Raw genomic sequence first — 21,990 nt, 5'->3', positions numbered from 1 at the left:
CCCTTCCTTTGGGGCCCTGCCGTGTGTCCAAACAACGCATTAGGGCCACAATGTGGGTATTTTTGAAAACAGGAGAAAGAGGGTGATAGATTTTGGGGTGTGTTTCTTCATTTTCATGGTCGCTTTACAAAGAAATCGGTCTTCAAACAAATACTTTTATGAAAAAAGTGAATTTTTTTTTTTTTCACCTGATATGCATTAAATTTAGCAAAGAACTGTGGGGTCAAAATAATTTCTATACCCCTAAATAAATACCTTATGGGGTCTAGTTTTCTAAATGGGGTCGTTTATGGGGAGTTTCTATCGTTCTGGCAGCTCAAAGCCTCTCCAAATGTACAGTGTGGCCTAAAACATTTTCAAGCAAAATATGAGTCCTGAAAGCCTCCGGGTGCTCCCTTCCTTTTGGGTCCTGCCGTGTGTCCAGGCAGCGCATTAGGGCCACAATGTTGGTATTTTTGAAAACAGGAGAAACAGGGTGATAGATTTTGGGGTGTGTTTCTTCATTTTCATGGTCGCTTTACAAAGAAATCGGTCTTCAAACAAATACTTTTATGAAAAAAGTGAATTTTTTTTTTTTTTCACCTGATATGCATTAAATTTAGCAAAGAACTGTGGGGTCAAAATAATTACTATACCCCTAAATAAATACCTTATGGGGTCTAGTTTTCTAAATGGGGTCGTTTATGGGGAGTTTCTATCGTTCTGGCAGCTCAAAGCCTCTCCAAATGTACAGTGTGGCTTAAAACATTTTCAAGCAAAATATGAGTCCTGAAAGCCTCCGGGTGCTCCCTTCCTTTTGGGTCCTGCCGTGTGTCCAGGCAGCGCATTAGGGCCACAATGTTGGTATTTTTGAAAACAGGAGAAACAGGGTGATAGATTTTGTGGTGTGTTTCTTCATTCTCATGGTCGCTTTACAAAGAAATTGGTCTTCAAACTGATACTTTTATGAAAAAAAGTGAAATTATTTTTTTTTTCACCTGCTATGTATTAAATTTAGCAAAAAACTGTGGGGTCAAAATACTTACTATACCCTTAGGTAAATACCTTAAGGGGTCTAGTTTTCTAAATGGGGTCATTTGTGGGGGTTTCCATCACTCTGAGACCTATGAGCCTCTGAAAACCTGGCTTGGTGCAGGAAAACAAAATGTACTTCAAAATTTATAAAATTATTATTCAATTTGTAAGTCCTCTAAATTGCTGAAAATTTATTTAATTTTTTCAAAAGTGCTGCCAAAATGGAGTAAAGAGATAGAAATATATATTTAATTAAAAAAATTGTACAGTATGTGTGTACATATGTGACATATTGCAGTTAAAAATAGGGGAAAATGGTCATTTTTACAAAATTTCTTCCATTTTTCTATTTTTTCATTAATTTCCGCAAATTGTATCAGTCTACTTTTACCACTAAAATAAAGTACAACATGTGACGAAAAAACAATGTCAGAATTACTTGGATATTCAAAACTTTCACAGAGTTATTCTCCGATAAAGTCAGACATACCAGATTTGACAAATCTGGCTTGGTCATTAAGGTACAAACATGCCCGGTCATTAAGGGGTTAAATTAACCTAGCCTAAAAATTCTAGACTGTTCATGACTTTGACAGTGGGCAAACTTACAAAATCAGCAAGGGATCACATACTTATTTCCTTCACTGTAGCTTTTAAGGTGCTCATACACATTAGATGAAAGTCGGCCAAACCAAGGAGTTTTATTCTTAGAGACGTGGGCCAAATGGCTGCTTTTGGGTTTGTATGAGGTGGAGTTTGGATGCTGAACTGTCCCTTTCCCAAACAGATATTGTAATTTGGGGGTTTTTTTCTCCCTAGAAACAGTGCCAGTCTTCTCTATGGGCAACGTCTGGTATTGCAGGTCAGCTCCATTCAAGTCCATTAACAAGTCCCCTCTTATTGCATTCACTTCAATCCCTGATTCTATTCTACTTCTTTTCCAAAATGGGCAGCTCTGTTTTGACTTCAGATTTGCTAGGTGATGGTAAAAAACTGCAAATCAGCACTAGATAGGGTGCAACATTTTTATTTCAGTATGAACACCCGCTTCTTTTGTTACTATGGACCTGATTATCTTGGACCTAGAACATATTTTTCTGAAATGAAGAGATCGCATTTAGGGTCGCATTTAAATATTAGGAACGTATTATGTCATGTTTGGTAATACTTATTTTACCTACCTTTAATTTTATTTGATAGAACCTCATGATTTCCCTTAGCTGATTTAATATAATATTACAGTTTTTGTTCCCGTGAAATAGAAACTTCTAGGTAGTCTTGCTGATTTCCTTGAAAGATACAGATTAGCAAATTCATGCATATCTTCATTACTACCACAGCAGTTGAGGAATACCATGCATGAACAGATTTTGTCTCAATAACAGACAGATGGCAGATCTGACTAAGTAAAAGTTTTTTTTTTTCCCCTTGAGTTCAAATCCAACAACATGTCATTAGATTTAGAATATTCTTTACTACAGCGATATACAATATGCCAACTGCACAAACCAAGAAGACTCTAATATGTCATTATTGATGACACGTTACATCTTTACAGTGGAATATATAGAATAGCGGGGGGTCCCATAGTAATAATGAAAATTGGTCCCTCATTATGGTACCAGGTTTTGCCACCCAAGACGGAAGGGCCTGGTGTTTGTTTCCCCCACAATGCACTTTCCTAGGAGATAGAAGTCCTTCACACGTTCTGGTCACCCAGTAGCAAAAGGGCTCAGACCAATCAGGACTAGGCTAGGAAAGTTGTTAACTATGATAATACCCGTGTGAATATATAACTGCCCGATTAAATCAAACAACTGGCTACTCCACCTGAGAATAATAATTGCATGTAATTACTTCCAATAATTTCAGATCAGTCGTTTATATCACTATAGGGGAATTTTAGTTCTGTGTTCATTACAGAACAACATTACTGAAGGTGCATTGTAGGGTTTTCTGCATTAACTAGTCTTTTCAGGTCCTGCCAGAGACTCTTTTTTGGGGTTAGGTCAGGACATTGTCTAGGCAATGCATCATTTTTATTGTTTTTCACTTCAGCCATTGAAATGGAGATTGTTGTGTTTGGTTCATTACTTGCATGACCCAATTCAGCTTCAGGTTACAAATAAATAACTGCCTCTGTAATACATTTCTGGTAGAGAATTAATAGATCTTTCATGGTTCTTTTAATAGTGACAAACTGTCTAGGCCTTGGGGCAATAACGAATTACCACATCAACATGCTACCTCCACCATGTTAGATCACAATGTACTTGCAGTGGAAAATGATAGATAGATAGATAGATAGATGGATGGATGGATGGATAGACAGACAGACAGACAGATAGATAGATAGATAGATAGATAGATAGATAGATAGATAGATAGATAGATAGATAGATAGATAGATAGATAGATAGATAGATAGATAGATAGATAGATAGATAGATAGATAGATAGACAGATGCACATCAAAAGATAAATAATAGTGATAGATAGGAGAGATAGATAGGAGAGATAGATAGGAGAGATAGATAGGAGAGATAGATAGGAGAGATGGATAGATATAGGCGAGATAGATAGATATTGGAGAGAGATAGATAGATAGATAGATAGATAGATAGATAGATAGATAGATAGATAGATAGATAGATAGATAGATAGATAGATAGATAGATAGATAGATAGATAGATAGATAGATAGATAGATAGATAGATAGATAGATATTTGATCAATTTTAATGGATAGTTTTATATTTGAAGCAATTATTTATCTCCTTAGTGGATGAAACATAAAACTCTCACGTGGGTGTATTGGCCATAGTGCAGAAACTGTGGGGAATACATTATATTGCCAGCAAACCTTTTGTATATACTTCAGTAGCATTGAAATGAACTAAACAAGATGGGTAATAAAGAAGTGTATCTTTATAATTGTGAATGTTTTTCATAGTCCTGCTGCCGCTCTCACCATTAACTGCATATTAACTAATGTGTTCAACACAATGAAAATACTTGGCCTGCTGTATAAGACATGTGTAATAAATCCAATATACTATGTACTGTACCCATAGCTTTACCGGTGTTTTGTTTTGTTTTGTTTTAAAAGAATGGGTTTTACATATTTTGTAACAATTATTTTTTTTTAACATTCTAATTTCTAAATATCTTTAGTTCCATTAAAGACATTTAATATTTTAGACATTTTAGAATATTAGTATTACATACATGGACGGCTTGAGTTCACTAGATTGACTCTCTGTTCTGACTCATAGAGGGGGGGTTCCATGCGGGACACCCCCCTCAATGATGCCAATATGCCCTAATAGGCTCTATGGACAGGGGTAGTCTTTAGGCCTCAGAAATATTTTCATACATTCAGTAATATTGTTAATATAAAACATCTACCCCGTTATAAAATGTACTTTTTATTCATTATGTAAGGAACATGTTGACTACATTTAGAGATGCCACAGCATTTCGATTTATACAACTTGGTAAATGTAAAGTTTTGTTTCTGATGGGGAAATCTTTAGAAAAGGAAATTAAAATAAATCTGTTCTGGCTATTCACATAAATGACAAAGTAGTATATATTTTTAGTAATTGCAGAAACTAGTTAGCAGCCCCTTCAATAAAACAGCTAAACTGCTGCTGATTGGGCAGAACTGTTTTATTTTTCTAACCTAATTGATTCCTAATTTAAGCGTCAGCACAGTGGCCTAGTGGTTAGCAACAACAGCGAGGCAACATATGCATGGAGTTTGTATGTTGTCTGTGTGGGTTTTCTCCTGGTTCTCTGGTTTTCTCCCATACTCCAAAAACATACTACACTGTATATACTATATAAATAACATGCAAATCACATCCTATTGTTTAGAGAAGATCTGTCACCAGCAACTGTCCCACATACCAGAGAGGCAGTCTGTCTATGCTATACGTGTTTGTGTGGCCACCCAGTGGTCATGATGTAAGTTGCAGCCTGTCAATGGTTTTGCTAGCCTGTCGCGATATTGTATTGAATTTGTTTCATGAGAAATTGGAGTTCTTAACCAAATTCTAGCAAAGGTAAGGGTGTATACATCTGTATTGCACATGAATGAAAAATATACGATTATAGTTAATGATGGTGTTTGGTTAATTATTCTAGAAATGTGATTGGCTGACACATATTGAAATACAATGGGTATGTAACTGGACATTGAAAAAGACCCATTCATTGTAATTGGTCGAAACGTTGCTTCTATTTTGTATACTGTCTTGGGCACAATAAAGGTGGATTCTTGAAAGGATGCTATTACCGTGATTTTCTTTGAAGGATTTATAATTGGGAGTAAAGGCCATATCTAATTAAGAATTTGCATCCACTATTTCATCTAAAGGTGTGCAGAGATATTTTTTTTTATGTTATACATAGTTCTGATCTTTAGGTAATAGGTCCAAAATCCTCTCCATGGATGAAGCCTCCCTAGCAATGGAACTGCATAGGGGGCATTGGGAGACCGGTGGGGGAGAAGGCCCTTTCCGTTAAATCTTCATCTAGCTTAACATTTATGTAGGTTAGCATCATTCAGTACTAACAAGAAAATATTTGGCATCATTTATAATTTGGAGGGAGTGCCATGAATTTGTGCCTCCTCTGTAAACACTTTTTAAACATGTCCATACATAGAGGGGACATTTCCAAGGGACAGTCACCACAATGGTAGACCCCTTTGCTATCATGGTCTAATTGATCCTGAGGGCAAAGAGGTCCACCCATGATCATTAGCTCATATAGCATTAACACTTAAGGTGGCCATGCCTGGTTTGATATTTCAACCCAATGTAATGATCTGGCTGATAATTGGCACAGGTACAGAAAGTGAGCTTTTCTTGCCATGACAAGTACTTGATATTACTTTAAGGGATTTTACAGTAAGTCAAGAGCTCTAATTGCAATTAACAGATGAGACCCCTCAGTGCCATCTTTTTTTCTGAATATCTAATGATAGGAAGATGTCCCACTGAGTGTAGGTGTTGTTGGGACCGGTATCATATGGAGTTTTTACATTGCTTAATTGAGAATAGTATTTTCATTTTTTTTTTTCAGAAAAGTATTTAATCTTTTTTTATTTGAAAATAGTATTATACAATTTTTTATTTCTGAATAGTATTTCAACGTTTTAATACATACTGGAACGCTATATGACAAATTTTCTTTCTGCAGGTGGTCTATGTCACTGCTACCTTTCCCTATGTTATGCTGTTGATTCTCCTGGTCCGTGGGGTTACATTACCCGGAGCATCTCAAGGGATAAAATTCTACCTGTATCCTGATTTGTCAAGACTCACAGATCCACAGGTAAGTTAAAAAAGAGAGGGGAAAAAAAAATAAACTAGGTTAAAGCATTTGATTTCTGAGTGAATTTTAAAATAATAATAAATAATAATAAAAATACCATTCTAAATCTTGTTTTATTGTAAACAATGTACCTAATCTATTAAAACTGTCCAACAAAAAACTGGTCTTAATGCCCAAAGCAACCAATCACAAAGCAGCTTAAATTTTACCACGCAGTCTAGGATATGAAAGCTTTGATTAGTTGCTATGAGCAACAAGCCTACATTCTTTGTTAGACTGTTCTGATAATGAGCCCCATTGAGGGAATTTATTAAGACTGGCGTTACGCCATTTTTAAACTTAAAGAGGATCTGTCACTAGTTTAGTTTTGCCCTATCTCCTAGCTAATCTAATAGGCGCTGTCACACTGATAATGCTAGTGAAAATTGTGTCCCAAAAAGTTTATTATTTTAAAAGTTATGAGCTTTTTTCTAAATATGCAAATTAGCCTATACTAGATTAGTGGGTGTCAACACCAGCGATTCTCACAGCCTCTGACCCTGTCCTATCAGCATGAAGCTGCTTCACACAGTGTGAGAGACTGAGGCTGGAGGGAAAGGGGATCACTTCAGAAAGCCATATCTCTGGCTGTGGACCAACAGTTCTTTCATATGCCAGAATTGGTGGCATATGTAAGAGGAGATTCTAATCTTTCATATGACGCCAGGATCACAGTTCTAGCTGTGAAACAACCGGAGATATCACCAGTTGAAAACACAGACGGGAATCTGTAGACTTTATGATCACGCTGTGTTGCTGGGCAGGGAAGGGGGGGGAAGATGTATGCTGATTGGACAGCGTCATACAGAAAACATTACACTCTAAATACTCATTTATATAGTCCAAAACAAACAATGAAACGTGGCATAAACTCTGTTTAAATATACAACCAAAATCAGACCCTAAAGGAGTAATAAAACCACAAATGTATATGCAAAATAAAAGTATGTTTCTATCAGATCAATTAAAATATGGAACATAAAAATAAGTGATGGGTCACTTGCTTTTATTTGACTTTGTTTCTAGTCATTTGCAGTCTTTCTCTACATACCTTTTATTACACCGATTTTATACCTTTTATTACTGGTTCTGCTTTGGTGATCCATCACTTATTTTTATGTTTCATATTTTAATCTAATAAAAACATACTTTTATTTTGCATATACAGTTGTGGTTTTATTTTGGTGGTATGGAAAACATTACTCCACCCAGAGTGAAAAGAAAGAGTCACCTCCCATTTGGCAAGTATAGCCAAATTAGCATATTATGAAAAATGCTCCTAACTTTGCAAATGTTTTTGAAACATTTTTTTTACACTGTAGTAACCATCATAGCGCCTATTAGATTAGTTAGGAGATAGGGAGTTAATAAACTTGTGACAGATCCTCTTGAAGTGCGCAGGAGTAAGATGCACCTAATTTATTAACCCCTTAAGGACGCAGCCTAGTTTGGGCCTTAAGGCTCAGAGCCCATTTTTCAAATCTGACATATTTCACTTTATGTGGTAATAACGTCGGAATGCTTAAACCTATCTAAGCGATTCTGAGATTGTTTTCTCGTGACACTTTGGGCTTCATGTTCGTGGTAAAATTTGGTCGATATATTCAGTCTTTATTTGTGAAAAATTGCAAAATTTAGAGAAAATTTACAAAAAATAGCATTTTTCAGAATTTAAATGCATCTGCTTGAAAAACAGACGGTTATACCACCCAAAATAGTTACTAGTTCACACTTCCCATATGTCTACTTTAGATTGGCATCGTTTTTTGAACATTATTTTATTTTTCTCGGACGTTACAAGGCTTAGAACATAAACAGCAATTTCTCATATTCTTAAGAAAATTTCAAAAGCCTTTTTTTGAAGGTGCCAGTTCAGTTCTGAAGTGGATTTGAGGGGCCTATGTATTAGAAACCCCCATAAAACACCCCATTTTAAAAACTAGACCCCTCAAAGTATTCAAAACAGCATATAGAAAGTTTTTTAACCCTTCAGGCATTTCACAGGAATTAAAGCCAGGTGGAAATGAAATTTGCAAATTTCATTTTTTCTGCTGAATTTCAATTTTATTCAATTTTTTTTTAGTAACAGAGAAGGTTTTACCAGAGAAATACTACTAAATATGTATTGTCCAGATTCTGCAGTTTTTAGAAATGTCCCACATGTGGCCCTACTGCGCTCGTGGACTAAAACACAAGCCCCAGAAGCAAAGAAGCACCTAGTGCATTTTGAGGCCTCTTTTTTATTAGAATATATTTTAGGCAGCATGCCAGGTTTGAAGAGGTGTTGAGGTATCAAAACAATGGAAACCCACCAGAAGTCACCCCATTTTGGAAATTACACCCCTCAAGGAATTCATTTATGGTTTTTGTTATCATTTTGACCGCACAGTTTTTTCACAGCACCTATTTGAATTGGGCTGTGAAATGAAAAAAATGATATTTTTTCCAATAAGATGTCATTTTTGATCACATTTTCTTATTTTCACAAGGAACAACATACCCCATTTTGTTGCCCAATTTGTCCTTAGTGCGGCAATACCCCATTTGTGGTGATAAACTGCCGTTTGGGCCCATGGGAGGGCTCAGAATGAAAGGAGCGCTATGTGTTTGTTGGAGTCCAGATTTTGCTGGATTGGTTTTCTGGTGCCATGTCGCATTTGCAGAGCCCCAGAGGTATAAAAGCAATGGAAACCCACCAGAAGTGACCCCATTTTGGAAACTACACCCCTCAAGGAATTCATTTATGGTTTTTGTTATCATTTTGACCGCACAGTTTTTTCACAGCACCTATTTGAATTGGGCTGTGAAATGAAAAAAATTATATTTTTTCCAATAAGATGTCATTTTTGATCAAAATTTCTTATTTTCACAGGGAACAACATACCCCATTTTGTTGCCCAATTTGTTCTGAGTGCGGCAATACCCCATTTGTGGTGATAAACTGCCGTTTGGGCCCATGGGAGGGTTCAGACGGAAAGGAGCGCTATGTGTTTGTTGGAGTCCAGATTTTGCTGGATTGGTTTTCGGGTGCCATGTCGCATTTGCAGAGGCCTAGAGGTATCAAAACAATGGAAACCCACCAGAAGTGACCCCATTTTGGAAACTACACCCCTCAAGGAATTCATTTATGGTTTTTGTTATCATTTTGACCGCACAGTTTTTTCACAGCACCTATTTGAATTGGGCTGTGAAATGAAAAAAATTATATTTTTTCCAATAAGATGTCATTTTTGATCAAAATTTCTTATTTTCACAGGGAACAACATACCCCATTTTGTAGCCCAATTTGTCCTTAGTGCGGCAATACCCCATTTGTGGTGATAAACTGCCGTTTGGGCCCATGGGAGGGCTCAGAAGGAAAGGACCACCATTTGGTCTACTGGAGCTTTTCTGGTGCTAAGTCATGTGTGCAGAAGCCCCTGAGGTACCAGTACAGTTGAAACCCCGAGAAGTGACCCCATTTTAAAAACTACACCCTTTAAGACATTCATCTAGAGGTGTAGTGAGCATTTTGACCCCACAGGTACTGTGTAAAAGATAATGCGCAGCAGATGGTGCAGTGTGAGATTTGCAATTTAATATATATATATGCCATTTCAGTGTCCAATATAGTGTGCCCAGCATGCGCCACCGGAGATATACACCCCTTAAATTGTAATGTGGGTTCTCCTGGGTACGGCAATACCCTACATGTGGCTGTTATCAGCTGCCTGGGCACACGGCAGGGCTCAGAAGGGAAAGATGAGGGGGGTAAGCTGTGCGGAGTGCATCAGGGTAAATTAAAAATCAAGGGATGTATGATACATTTTAAAACAATCTTTTATACAGAGCCCTGCTTTTTCGGGACACGTGTCACATTGGTATATTGTGTTCTACCTTATCCCCCTCTTATAGCAGACTCTGCACCTCTTTTGACTCTTTCCCTTTCCACCGGTTTGGGGAACTTCTTCTGGAAAGTGTTGCCCTGGTACGATGCGTGTGGCCTCGCTTACAGAAGTACTGGGTACCCCCCCTTCCTGGTCCCTAAAGATTAGATCTTGAAATTCCAGGAAAGTTCCCCTCTGGCCTGCACATCGACGTAGCACGTACGCATTGTACAAAGCCATCTGTATGATGTGCCCGGCCAGCTTCTTCTACCACACCGCATGGCGCTGTAGGGCTTCAGGACTTGATTTGACAAGTCCATCCCTCCCATGTACCTATTGTAGTCCAGGATGCAGTCTGGTTTGGGGGTGGCCTTTCCTTCATATATCCTAAATCTGTAGGTATACCCTGATGCCCTCTCACAGCTTATACATCTTCACGCCATACCTTGCCCTCTTACCCGGCAGGTACTGGCGGAATTGAACCCTCCCTTTAAAATGTACCAGGGACTCATCAATAGAAAAACACTTCTCGGGGGTGAATGCTTGGGAAAACCGGGCACTAGAACGGTCTAATAGGGGTCTCCGTTTATACAAACGGTCAAAACTGGGGTCATCTCGGGGTGGGCACGGCTCATTATCAGTATAATGTGAGAAGCGAAGTATTGCCTCATTTATTTATTTTTTTAGGTTCCAGTTCATTTCTGAAGTTGCTTTGAGGGGCCCATATATTAGAAACCCCTATCAAACACCCCATTTTAGAAACTAGACCCCTCAAAGTATTCACAACAGCATTTAGAAAGTTTATGAACCCTTTAGGTGTTTCACAGAAATTTAGAGCAAAGTAGAGGTGAAATTTACTCTTTTTATACCATTTTTTTTATAACACAAAAGGATTTATCAGTGAAACGCAACTTAATACGTATTGCCCAGATTCTGCAGTTTTTAGAAATATCCCACATGTGGCCCTCGGGCGGTAATGGACTGAAGCACCGGCCTCCGAAGCAAAGGAGCACCTAGCGGATTTTGAGCCCTCTTTTTTATTAGGCACCATGTCCGGTTTGAAGAGGTCTTGTGGTGCCAAAACATTGGAAACCCCCCAAAAGTGAACCCAATTTAGAAACTAGACTCCTTGAGGAATCCATTGTAGTTTTCTTGGGGTGCATGCGGCTTTTTGATCAGTTTTTATTCCATTTTTAGGTGGCGTGGTGACTAAAAAACAGCAATTCTACTATTGTTTTTGTATACTTTTTTTTTTACCGCGTTCACCGTGCGCTATAAATGACATATTCACTTTATTCTGCGGGGCGATACGATTACGGCGATACCAGATGTTTATAGTTTTTTTTTATGTCTTATGGCGTTTGCACAATAAAATACGTTTTGTAAACAATCATTCACTTTTTGTGTTACCTTATTCTAAGAGCCAGAACGTTTTTATTTTTCAATCAATAAAGCCGTGCGAGGACTTATTTTTTGCGTAACGAACTGTAGTTTCGTTCAGTACCATTTTTCGGTACATGCGACTTTTTGATCTCTTTTTATTCCATTTTTTGGGAGGTGAAGTGACCAAACAATTGTGATTGTGGTACGGTTTATTAATATTTTTTTTTACGGCGTTCACCGTGCGGGATAAATAACAAAATAGTTTTGTAGTTCAGGCCGTTACGGACGCGGCGATACCAATTATGTATAGTTTATTTGTTTGTTTATATTTTTTTATTAATAATAAATGACTGATAAGGGAAAAAGTGGGACTTTTACTTTTATTACTTTTAAAACTTTTATTTTCTTATTTTTACACATCTTTTTTTAACTTTTTTTTAACTTTATTACTTTGTCCCACTAGGGGACATGAGGGCAGGAGGCCCTGATCGCTATTCTAATACACTGCACTACATGCGTAGTGCAGTGTATTAGAACTGTCAGCTACTCACTGACAGCAAGCATAGTGGGTCCTGACGTTGTCAGGACCCACTAGGCTTCCGTCTATGGCATAGCCGGACGCCATTGTTTGGTGTCCGGTTGCCATAGTCACCATCGCCGGCCGCTATCGTCTAGCAGGCCGGCGATGGCGGATTAACCCCTAAGAAGCCGCGATCGCTATTGAACGCGGCTTCTGAGGGGTTAATCGGCGGGGGAGCTCCGCGATCGGTCCCGGCACATTGAGCAGTGATAGTCTGCTGTCGGAAACAGCAGCTATCACAGCTCATGAACGCGCCCCGCGCGAACGGCGCCGTGTTTACTCCATGACCTACTATTAGGTCACTGAGCGCGAACGCTACAGTTAGCATGACCTAATAGTAGGTCATGGAGCGTTAAGGGGTTAATAATTTAGGTGCATCTCTGGCCGTCAAAGTCAGAGCTTAAAATTGCGCTATAATTTACAGAAGTTTCTATCGTAAATGATAGTAAATAGTCAGGCCGTGGAAAGGTCACAAACTCTTCAGCGAAGCTCCGCCCTTTTTTTATAGTAAAGTGGCAAGAGCGGTGAAAATTCCTCAAATAGTTAGATCACGTAACCCGCGCTCTAACCCTCTGAATCCTACAACGTCTGTTGTGTGGACCGGAGGTCAGTCTCTTCGTGCATTGCTATTGGACTCACATCGAGTCTGTCATAGGAATGCAAATAGAGAGACTGACTTCCGGTCCAGACAGCAGACGCTCTAGTATTCAGAGAGTCAGAGTGCTGGTCACGTAATCTAAAGGCGGCACGAAACAGAGCAGATAACTTTAAGATAAAGCCACCGGTAAGTGAACTACTATCAAAACCTTTCACCTAATCTACTTTACAAACGGAGGGGAAAAAAGAGTTTGGAGTGCTTCCTTAAAGGGGTTTTCCGGTTTTAGGTTGATAAAGCTTAATGACTGTGTAAATCAAAGTATTACAAGTTATTCTCAGTTCTGTCATATTCAGGTTTTGTCCATAGCAGCAATAAAAGGGAACCTGGCAGGGCCCATTACTGTATATAAAGGTATATCTTATGGATGCCTAAATGATGTCCAACTAGTGGGTGAACATTAGATCACCTCATCTTTAACCCCTTAAGTGTCCACAAGTGTGCTTCACGTTTACAAATGTCCCTAATAAAATTCAATTTCTGCAAATAGTTATGTCAACTATAAGGGGGAGTTCACACAGAGTTTTTCGACTAGTTTTTTTGACGCGGAGACCGCGTCGGAAAATGGCCAAAAATGGCTCCCATTGATTTAAATGGGAGACGGAGGCGTTTTTTCCCCGCGAGCGGAAAAACCGTCTCGCGGGAGAAAGAAGGGACATGCCCTATCTTTGGGCATTTACGCCTCTGACATCCCATTGACATCAATGGGAGGCAGAGAAAGCGTATTTCGCAGCGTTTTTTGCCCGCGTCGCTCAATGGGCGCGGGCGAAAAACGTTCTGAAAAACGTTGCGAAAAACACTGCGAAAATCGGCAAATGCCAAATTTGAGCCAGATTTTCCTCCTGCAAAAATCTCTGTGTGAACCTGGCCTAAAGATGATGTCTATTGGAATACAGGGAGGCAAAAACAAAAAACATTTTCTTCTCATCCTTAAAGTGTACCTATCATTTTAATTTTGAAACTATACCACGAAAAACGTACAATACAAAATCATCCAAATTCGCTGAGCTACGCTGTTTCTGTAAGTCCCATAGAACTGAACAGTAGTTACGTAAACTATGTTGCTCGCATGCTACGTGGCTTCCGTAACTGCCATTCACTACTATGGGGGTTACAGAAACAGCGTATCTCACCGAGTTACGCTGTTTATTTAACTTCCGACCATGTAATCCGGAAATGGCTGCGAGTCAGCATGAGCACAAACGGCTTTAATGGGGTTTAGGGGACCCTGTTCTAGAGATAGTTGTGGGTCGTCATCTATCTGAGATTTATGACATTTATGACATCCTGTGGATCAGGGGAAAACCCCTTTAAAGCAAGTATGACACTAGAAATTTCAGAGCAGCAGCACAGTAATATAGTGTAGCCTCACCTGAATATAACGCTGTTTTCATTTTTCAGATGAGCGGCTCCGTTGCAGCGATAACAACTTTATTCTTCATATGCAAATTAGCTTTTTTTGAGCAATGGGGGCGTCACCGTTGCTCCAAACAGCTCTACCTTCTCTGCCCTGTCTGTCCCTCCCTCCCTTCCTTCTTTGATTGACAGGGCCGGGCAGTGTAGAAGCTTTGATAACGCCTGCCCCCGTATTCTACTGAGCGCGCCAATGCCTTGGCTGCTGAATCGTCGCATGCGCAGTAGAGCACTGAAGTTTCATCTGTCGAATCGGCTCTACTGCGCATTCGCCAATTACATGACACTACACCCGTGTGCTTTTCTGCACATGCAATGATTCAGAATCCGAGGTGCGGGTGCGCTTAGGGGAATATAGGGCCAGATCTGATCATGGCTTATACACTACACTGCCTGGCTCTGTCAATCGATAAGTAATGACGCCCTCGTTGCTCCAAAAAGCTCATTTGCATATGAAGAATTAAGTTACTATGGCTGCAACAAAGCCACTCATCTGAAAAATGGAAACAGTGTTATATTCAGGTAAGGCTACACTATATTACTGTGCTAGTGCTTAGATATGCCAATTTCCAGTGACAGACTCCCTTTAACACCTTTACTCACCGCAAAGTCACTGTTTGCCGCGGTGAGGACTAACTTCCCGTACCATGACGTACAGATAAAGTTTGAATGATGAATGCTGGCTCAGAATGGGATTTAGTTACAGCCCCGTCTAATAATCCAGAACGACTCAATGATACTTTTCACTTCCTCCTTAGTCCTAAAGTGCAGATGCCGATCACAGATCTCAATGCTGAAGGCCTGGCCACCAATTTTAAAAGTTAAAAATTGACAACATCCGGCATTATATTATCTCCCAGTCCCCTAATATCAACAATCTCCTTTCATCCTGAACTCCCTCTTCTTCACTTTCAACATTTTACCCAATAGTAGAAGAAGTCTCTAAGCTCCTCTGTTCTTCTCGTCCTACTACCTGCCCTAGTTATCCTATTCCCTCACACCTCGTCCAGTCTGCCTCCCCAGCTGTCACTGGTCACCTGACTAATATATTTGACCTCTATCTTTCTTTTGGGATAATTCCCTCCTCTTTTAAAAAAACATGCTGTTATAACCCCATTACTGAAAAAAACAACTCTTGACCTGTCCTGCACAGCTAACTACTGATCTGTTTCTAATCTCTCCTTCATCTCTAAACTCATGGAATTGATTATCTACTCTCGCCTCATCCGCTATCTCTCTGCTAACTCTTCCCTCAACCACTTATAATCAGTTTCACGCACTCTGCAAAGATTGCCCTTAGTAAAGTTTCAAATGATCTCCTGACAGCTAAATTTAACAGCAACTACTCTCTACTGATTCTTCCGGATCTCTCTGCAGTATTTGACACTGTAGACCACCAACTCCTACTTAACATGCTCCACTCTATTGACCCCAAAGAGAACACTGCTCTCTCTTAGTTTTCTTCCTATCTCTCTGACCACTCATTCAGTGTATCATTTGCTAGTTTAACTTCTTTCCCTCTTCCCCTTGTTGTTGGGTTCCTCGGGGTTCAGTCCTAGGTCTGCTCCTCTTTTCTCTCTACACAGTCCCTATTGGACAAACTATCAGCAGGCTTCCGGTACCATCTCTACGCTGATGACACCCAATTATATACCACTTCTTGTGACATCACACCCACTCGAATACAAAACACCAGCGATTGTCTGATTGCCGTCTCTAACATCAAGTCCTCTTTCTATCTGAAACTGAGAGGGAAAGGTTAGGGAGAAAAAAAAGGACCCCAAATTGGCGCTGCTATAATAAACCGTAATCCAGCATAGTAATATATAAATAACAATTTTATAAAGACTACGCGTTTTGACACTGGACAAGCATCTTCATCAGGCCATACGGTTACAGTGCAGAGGACATCTTAAAGAGGCTCTGTCACCACATTATAAGTGCCCTATCTTGTACATGATGTATTCGGTGCTGTAATGTAGATTACAGCAGTGTTTTTAATTTAGAAAAACGATCAATTTTGACCAAGTTAATGACTTTCTTAATAGGCAACTGGGCGTGTTTTTACTTTTTGACCAAGTGGGCGTTGTAAAGAAGTGTATGATGCTGACCAATCATACACTTCTCTCCATTCATGTAATCAGCACATAGTGATCCTGATTTGTTCACTATGTGCTGTCACATACTCAGACATTATCGTTACTGAAGTGTCTTGAGAGTGAATAGACATCGCTTCCACCAAGGACGCGATGTCTATTCACAATCCCGACACTTCGGTAACGTTTGTACCTAATCGGCTCCTTTAATTGGCAGACCAGGAGGCCATTGTTTAGGCTTCTCGTTGCCATGGCAGCCGTCAGCACCCTGGCTACAAACCACTAAGATACAGGGATCACTTTTGATAGCTGCATCTAAGGAGTTAATAGCAGGGATCAGCGCAAGCTCCGGTCTCTGCTGTTACAGGGAAACATCCGCCACTGATCTGGATGTTACAGGAAAACATCCGCCACTGATGACGCGGGCTCAGCTTCTAAGACTGCGCCATCTTCCCGACACTACCGGAAGCCTTTTAGGCCCCACCTCCAGGCAGAGCCTCGGAGGCTTCTGTAGTTGGCAGATCGGGAGGCCAGTGTTAGGCCTCAGGTTGCCATTGAAGTCCTACATGCACCTCGACAATCTCATCTCTGGGTTGCCGATTGGCTACAAGCACCGCTTTTACTGCTGCATTTAAGAGGTTATCCGACGGGAATCGGAGCTAACTTCGGTCCCCGCCATTACAGCATGGTGTCCGCTGTAACATACAGCTGAAACCCACGGCTTCTGAGCCCGTACCTTCCATTTGTCGTATGGATACAGCGTTTTGCGGGAAGCACTGGCTTTTCATGACGTATCCATACGAGAAATGTCGGGAACGGGTCAAATTGTTAGTTAGCTTTGTCACTATGTAATATCTGATATTGTCTATACATGTTCCCTCTAATTTGTAAAGTGCTGTAGAATGTTAGCGCTATATAAATAAAGATTATTACCCTCATGACCATAACAGATAAGATAGCTGGGATTCCTTTTCTGAATCCAATAATTTTGTCCAAAAATACACTGGCACTCCATCATCATTCTGTTCTCAGAAAAGCAAACACATTGCCAGTCACAATCTACATCAAATACCCGGACCTGTATAAGTAGAAATGTTTGTCATCTTGAGATACAGCAGATTTTGACTCTTTATCTAATGCAATCGTTCCAAATGACAAATGTGTTATCACAATATTTAATGTCAGGTGCATTTTACCTTCTATGGAAAGTAATAATGGATCTCTTAGCACCCCCTGGTGGTAGATTGCAGTCACAATAGCAGCTCCCGCAACAGTATATTGCTTTTGTAACATCTCTTCATACTTTGTTTTTTCAAAACCTTTAGAAGAGGATTCATTTTCACTTGACCTATGATTTCTGCTGGCTTCTGCTTCCATTAAAAAGCTTGTCTGTCAAAAGACGTTCCATTTTCCAGCAAGTGGTGAATCTGTGAGATGTAATCAGCTGTGTCTTATTCAGAATGAAAGCACTGGAACCATTTAAGTCACTGAGGCAGACCGAAATGAAGTTTTAATGCTCTTTTGGAATAGAAATCCAAAAGGAAAAAAAAAGAAAACCTTATTAATAATACACAGAAAATCTGTAGTTACGTCATTAACAAAATGCAAGATGTAGGACTTCAGGTATCACATTGCCTCAGAGCTTTCTAAATCATGTAAATAAACTGAAGATGAGGGAGAGACTAAATGAAAAAGCTGTGAAATAATGGAGATTGTCCGGTTTTAGCAAATTAATGTCATGTTACAATTTACAATAGCCTTTCGGTATTAATTGTTCACGGTTTTCAAGATCTCTGCTTGCTGTTATTCAGTAGGAACAGTTATTATTTACTTCCAGTGGATACAATTCTGTCCATGGTCATGTGATGGACACACAGGTGCTGGGATTGTAAGAGCATGTTCACATGGATTTTTTTGCAGGCGGAAAAATCTGCCTCAAAATTCCTTCAGGAATTTTCAGGCAGATTTTGACCTGCCGGCAGAACACTTGCCGCGTTTTTTGCCACGTTTTTCGCAGCATTTTTGAGGCCATTGAGCACCGAGAGGAAGAACCGGCGCAAAAAAACACTTTCTCTGCCTCCCATTGATGTCAATGGGAGGTCAGAGAATGAAACGCCTTAAGAAAGGACAGGACGCTTTTTTTCCCCGTGAGTCTTTTTCTGCTCGCGGCAAAAAAACACATCCACCTCCCAATTAAATCAATCGGAGGCGATTTCGGGCGTTTTTTGACGCGGCGGTTTCTGATGCGGTTTCTAAGTCAAAAACAGGGCCAAAAAAACTCTGTGTGAACTCCCCCTTAGGCTGGGTTCACACACCCTATTTACGGACGTAATTCGGGCGTTTTAACCTCGAATTACGTCCGAAAATACGGCTCCAATGCGCCGGCAAACATCTGCCCATTCATTTGAATGGGCTTTATGATGTTCTGTGCCGACGGTCATTTTTTTTTGCCCGCGTCAAAGAAGTGCATGTCACTTCTTGGGACGTAATTGGAGCCGTTTTCCATTGACTCCATAGAAAAACAGCTCCAATTACGGCCGTAATGTACGCTGCGAAAAACGCCTGCACTTGCCATTACGTCTGAAATTCCGGAGCTGTTTTCTCCTGAAAACAGCTCCGTTATTTCAGGCGTATCGGACGTGCACGTGTGAACATACCCTTACAGTTACAATATATGTATCAGAGCTGTGTCTTCTAACAATCCCAGCACCTGTGTGTCCATCACGTGACCATGGACAGAATTAAATCCACTGGAAGTAAACAATGAATGCTCCTACTGAACAACAACAAGCAGAGATCTTGAAAACCGTGAGGACTTAATACAGAAAGTATATTGAAAAATTGTATTACTTTAATTATACAAAAAAATAACATTCATTTGCGGAAACCCCTTTAAAATTTATATTATAATAATTTTGTTTATAAATATATTTATATCTTAAAATCAAAATAATTTCTATAATAATGAACTTAATGTTCAGTACAGACAAATAACTGACAACATTCTGTTACATCGTTTTATAGGGATGAAAACAGACTGGGTTCAATCTTTTATTTGCACAAACCTCATCTTACTTAGAAGAAGGCAACAACCAACCTAGATTTTCCTGGATCAACAGATCAAGAGGTTGTCTGAGATTAGAAAAGAAAAGTCTGAGTTGTTTTCCCCAGAAATAGCGCCACACTTGTCCATGGACTGGATCTGGTATTGCAGCTTAGTTCTATTTCAGTGAGTAGGGCTCAGCTGCCATACAGGTTTAGCCCATACATGAGTGGCGCAATAACTGGAAAAAAAACCCTCATACAGCTATGTTAATTTATAAAATAAAAATCTTTATCCACTAGAATGAGGGAAGGCAAAACCCCCAAAAATTATTCTGATATTTAAAGGGCTTGACAGTAGCAAATGTAATTTAAAAAAAACAACATAAAATTACTCTTTTGCTAAATCCCCCACTGCTCCGGTGCCGATGCTGGTCACCTGCAGGTCTTTTTTTACATGGCAGCAGTAATAAATAATTGCTGGCTGCAGCGGTCACGCGCCATCCTTACAGAACGGCGTGTCATCACTGCTATGACACAACAGGGGAGCAATGGCGCTGGAGCTGCAGGGAATTTAGCAGGTGAGTATCCTTTTATTTGTTATTTTATCACATATACTCCTGCTAGATCTTGTTAAACTCCTGGATGTCCCCTTTAAGACAAACTTTGCTCTTTTTATTATTAGGATATGCTGCAAAGATGGATGGTGTACACTCCTACAGAAAGTAATAGCAGTATGTTAGTGATCCAAATTTGTATTCTTGATGATATATTTACTGGTCTTAGGCTTCGTTCACATCTGCATCAGGGCTTCGTTCTGGCGTTCCGTCTGAGCTTTCCATCAGAACGTAGTCGACTACGGTATTGCCTCCGTCAAAACAACGGAACCCTTGCACAACGGAACCATTTGCACCGGATCCGTCACCATTGAAATCAATGGTGATGCAAACGGAAACCTATGTTTGCTTCAGTCAGGTTTCTGTTCTGACGGAAAGCTCAGACGGAACGTCAGAACGGAGCCCTAACGCAGATGTGAACGAACCCTTAGGATATGTTCACACGGCAGCCTCCGTTACGGCTGAAATTACGGAGCTGTTTTCAGGAGAAAACAGCTCCGGAATTTCAGACGTAATGGCATTTTGCAGGCGTTTTTCACAGCGTCCATTACGGACGTAATTGGAGCTGTTTTTCCATAGAGTCAATGGAAAACGGCTCCAATTACATCTCAAGAAGTGACAGGCACTTCTTTGACGCGGGCGTCTTTTTTACGCGCCGTCTTTTGACAGCGGCGCGTAAAAAAAATGACCGTCGGCACAGAACATCGTAAAGCCCATTCAAATGAATGGGCAGATGTTTGCCGACGCTTTGGAGCCATATTTTCGGACGTAATTCGGGGCTAAAACGGCCGAATTACGTCCGTAAATAGGGTGTGTGAACCCAGCCTTACTGAGGTAGGATATCTCAACTGGTGCATGCTCCAATCCGTGGCACAAAGTAACGTGGTAAGGGCGGGTTCACACATGGCGGAATTGCACTTAAATTCCGCTGCGGACACTCCGCAGCGTTAATCCGCAGCGGAGCCGTTTCTACATTGACTTTCACTTTAATTTAGCAGTGTTCGTTTACACGATGCGTACAATTCCGCTGCGGAGCATAGGCTGCGGAGCGGAATTTGGTGTCCGCAGCATGCTCTGTCTGTTGCGGAGCAGTGGCGGACTCATGGCGGAATTTCTCCATTGACTTCAATGGAGATTCAAAGTTCCGCAATGAAGTCCGCAGCTGTCATGCACATGTCATGTGTGCTGCGGATGCGTCTTGCTTTTTTTACTTGACATTTCTTCATTCTGGCTGGACCTATGTATTTCTAGGTCTACAGCCAGACTGAGGAAGTCAATGGGGCTCCCGTAATGACGGGAGCGTTGCTAGGAGACGTCTGTAAATAGTCACTGTCCAGGGTGCTGAAAGAGTTACGCGATCGGCAGTAACTGTTTCTGCACCCGGGACAGTGACTACCGATCCCAATATACATGTATCTGTAAAAAAACATATAAGTTCATACTTACCGAGAACTCCCTTCGTCTGTCTCCAGTCCGGCCTCCCAGGATGACGTTTCAGTGTAAGTGACGGCTGCAGCCAATCACAGGCCAAGCACAGGCTGCAGCGGTCACATGGACTGGCGCGTCATCCAGGGAGGTCGGGCTGGATGCCGAAAGAGGGACGCGTCACCAAGACAACGGCCGGTAAGTATGAAAATCGTTTACTTTCACTAGGGAAAGTGCTGTCCCTTCTCTCTATCCTGCACTGATAGGGAGAAGGGAAGCACTTTTCCCGCAGTCTGCAGCAGCTAGTCCGCATCAATGTACTGCACATTTTGTGCAGATCCGCTGCAGAATCTGCAACGCAGATTCTGTGCGGCATCGATGCGGACAGTTGCGGAGGAATTCCGCCATGTGTGGTCATGCCCTAAGTGTTGAGCGGTAACAATATATGTAACATTAAATGTTCAATATTATACAACATAACACAAACTTTCAATCTGCAAGGACCACGGGCAAAAAA

At 40.4% G+C, this 21,990-nt stretch overlaps 1 protein-coding gene across 1 annotated transcript in view; it reads left to right on the top strand.

Annotated features, from left to right (window-relative positions):
• LOC142658107 (sodium- and chloride-dependent GABA transporter 3) overlaps positions 1-21,990 on the top strand; it is a 169,901-nt gene that overhangs the window by 127,564 nt on the left and 20,347 nt on the right. Inside the window, exon 7 of the mRNA XM_075833854.1 lies at positions 6,223-6,357. Within this exon, the coding sequence (XP_075689969.1) occupies positions 6,223-6,357 (135 nt within the window). The remainder of the gene's footprint in view (positions 1-6,222; positions 6,358-21,990) is intronic.

The sequence above is a fragment of the Rhinoderma darwinii genome, chromosome 7 (assembly GCF_050947455.1).
Source record: "Rhinoderma darwinii isolate aRhiDar2 chromosome 7, aRhiDar2.hap1, whole genome shotgun sequence".
Lineage (NCBI taxonomy): Eukaryota > Metazoa > Chordata > Amphibia > Anura > Rhinodermatidae > Rhinoderma > Rhinoderma darwinii.
Note: the sequence above shows the minus strand (reverse complement) of the source record. Positions and strands in the feature narration are given on the sequence as shown.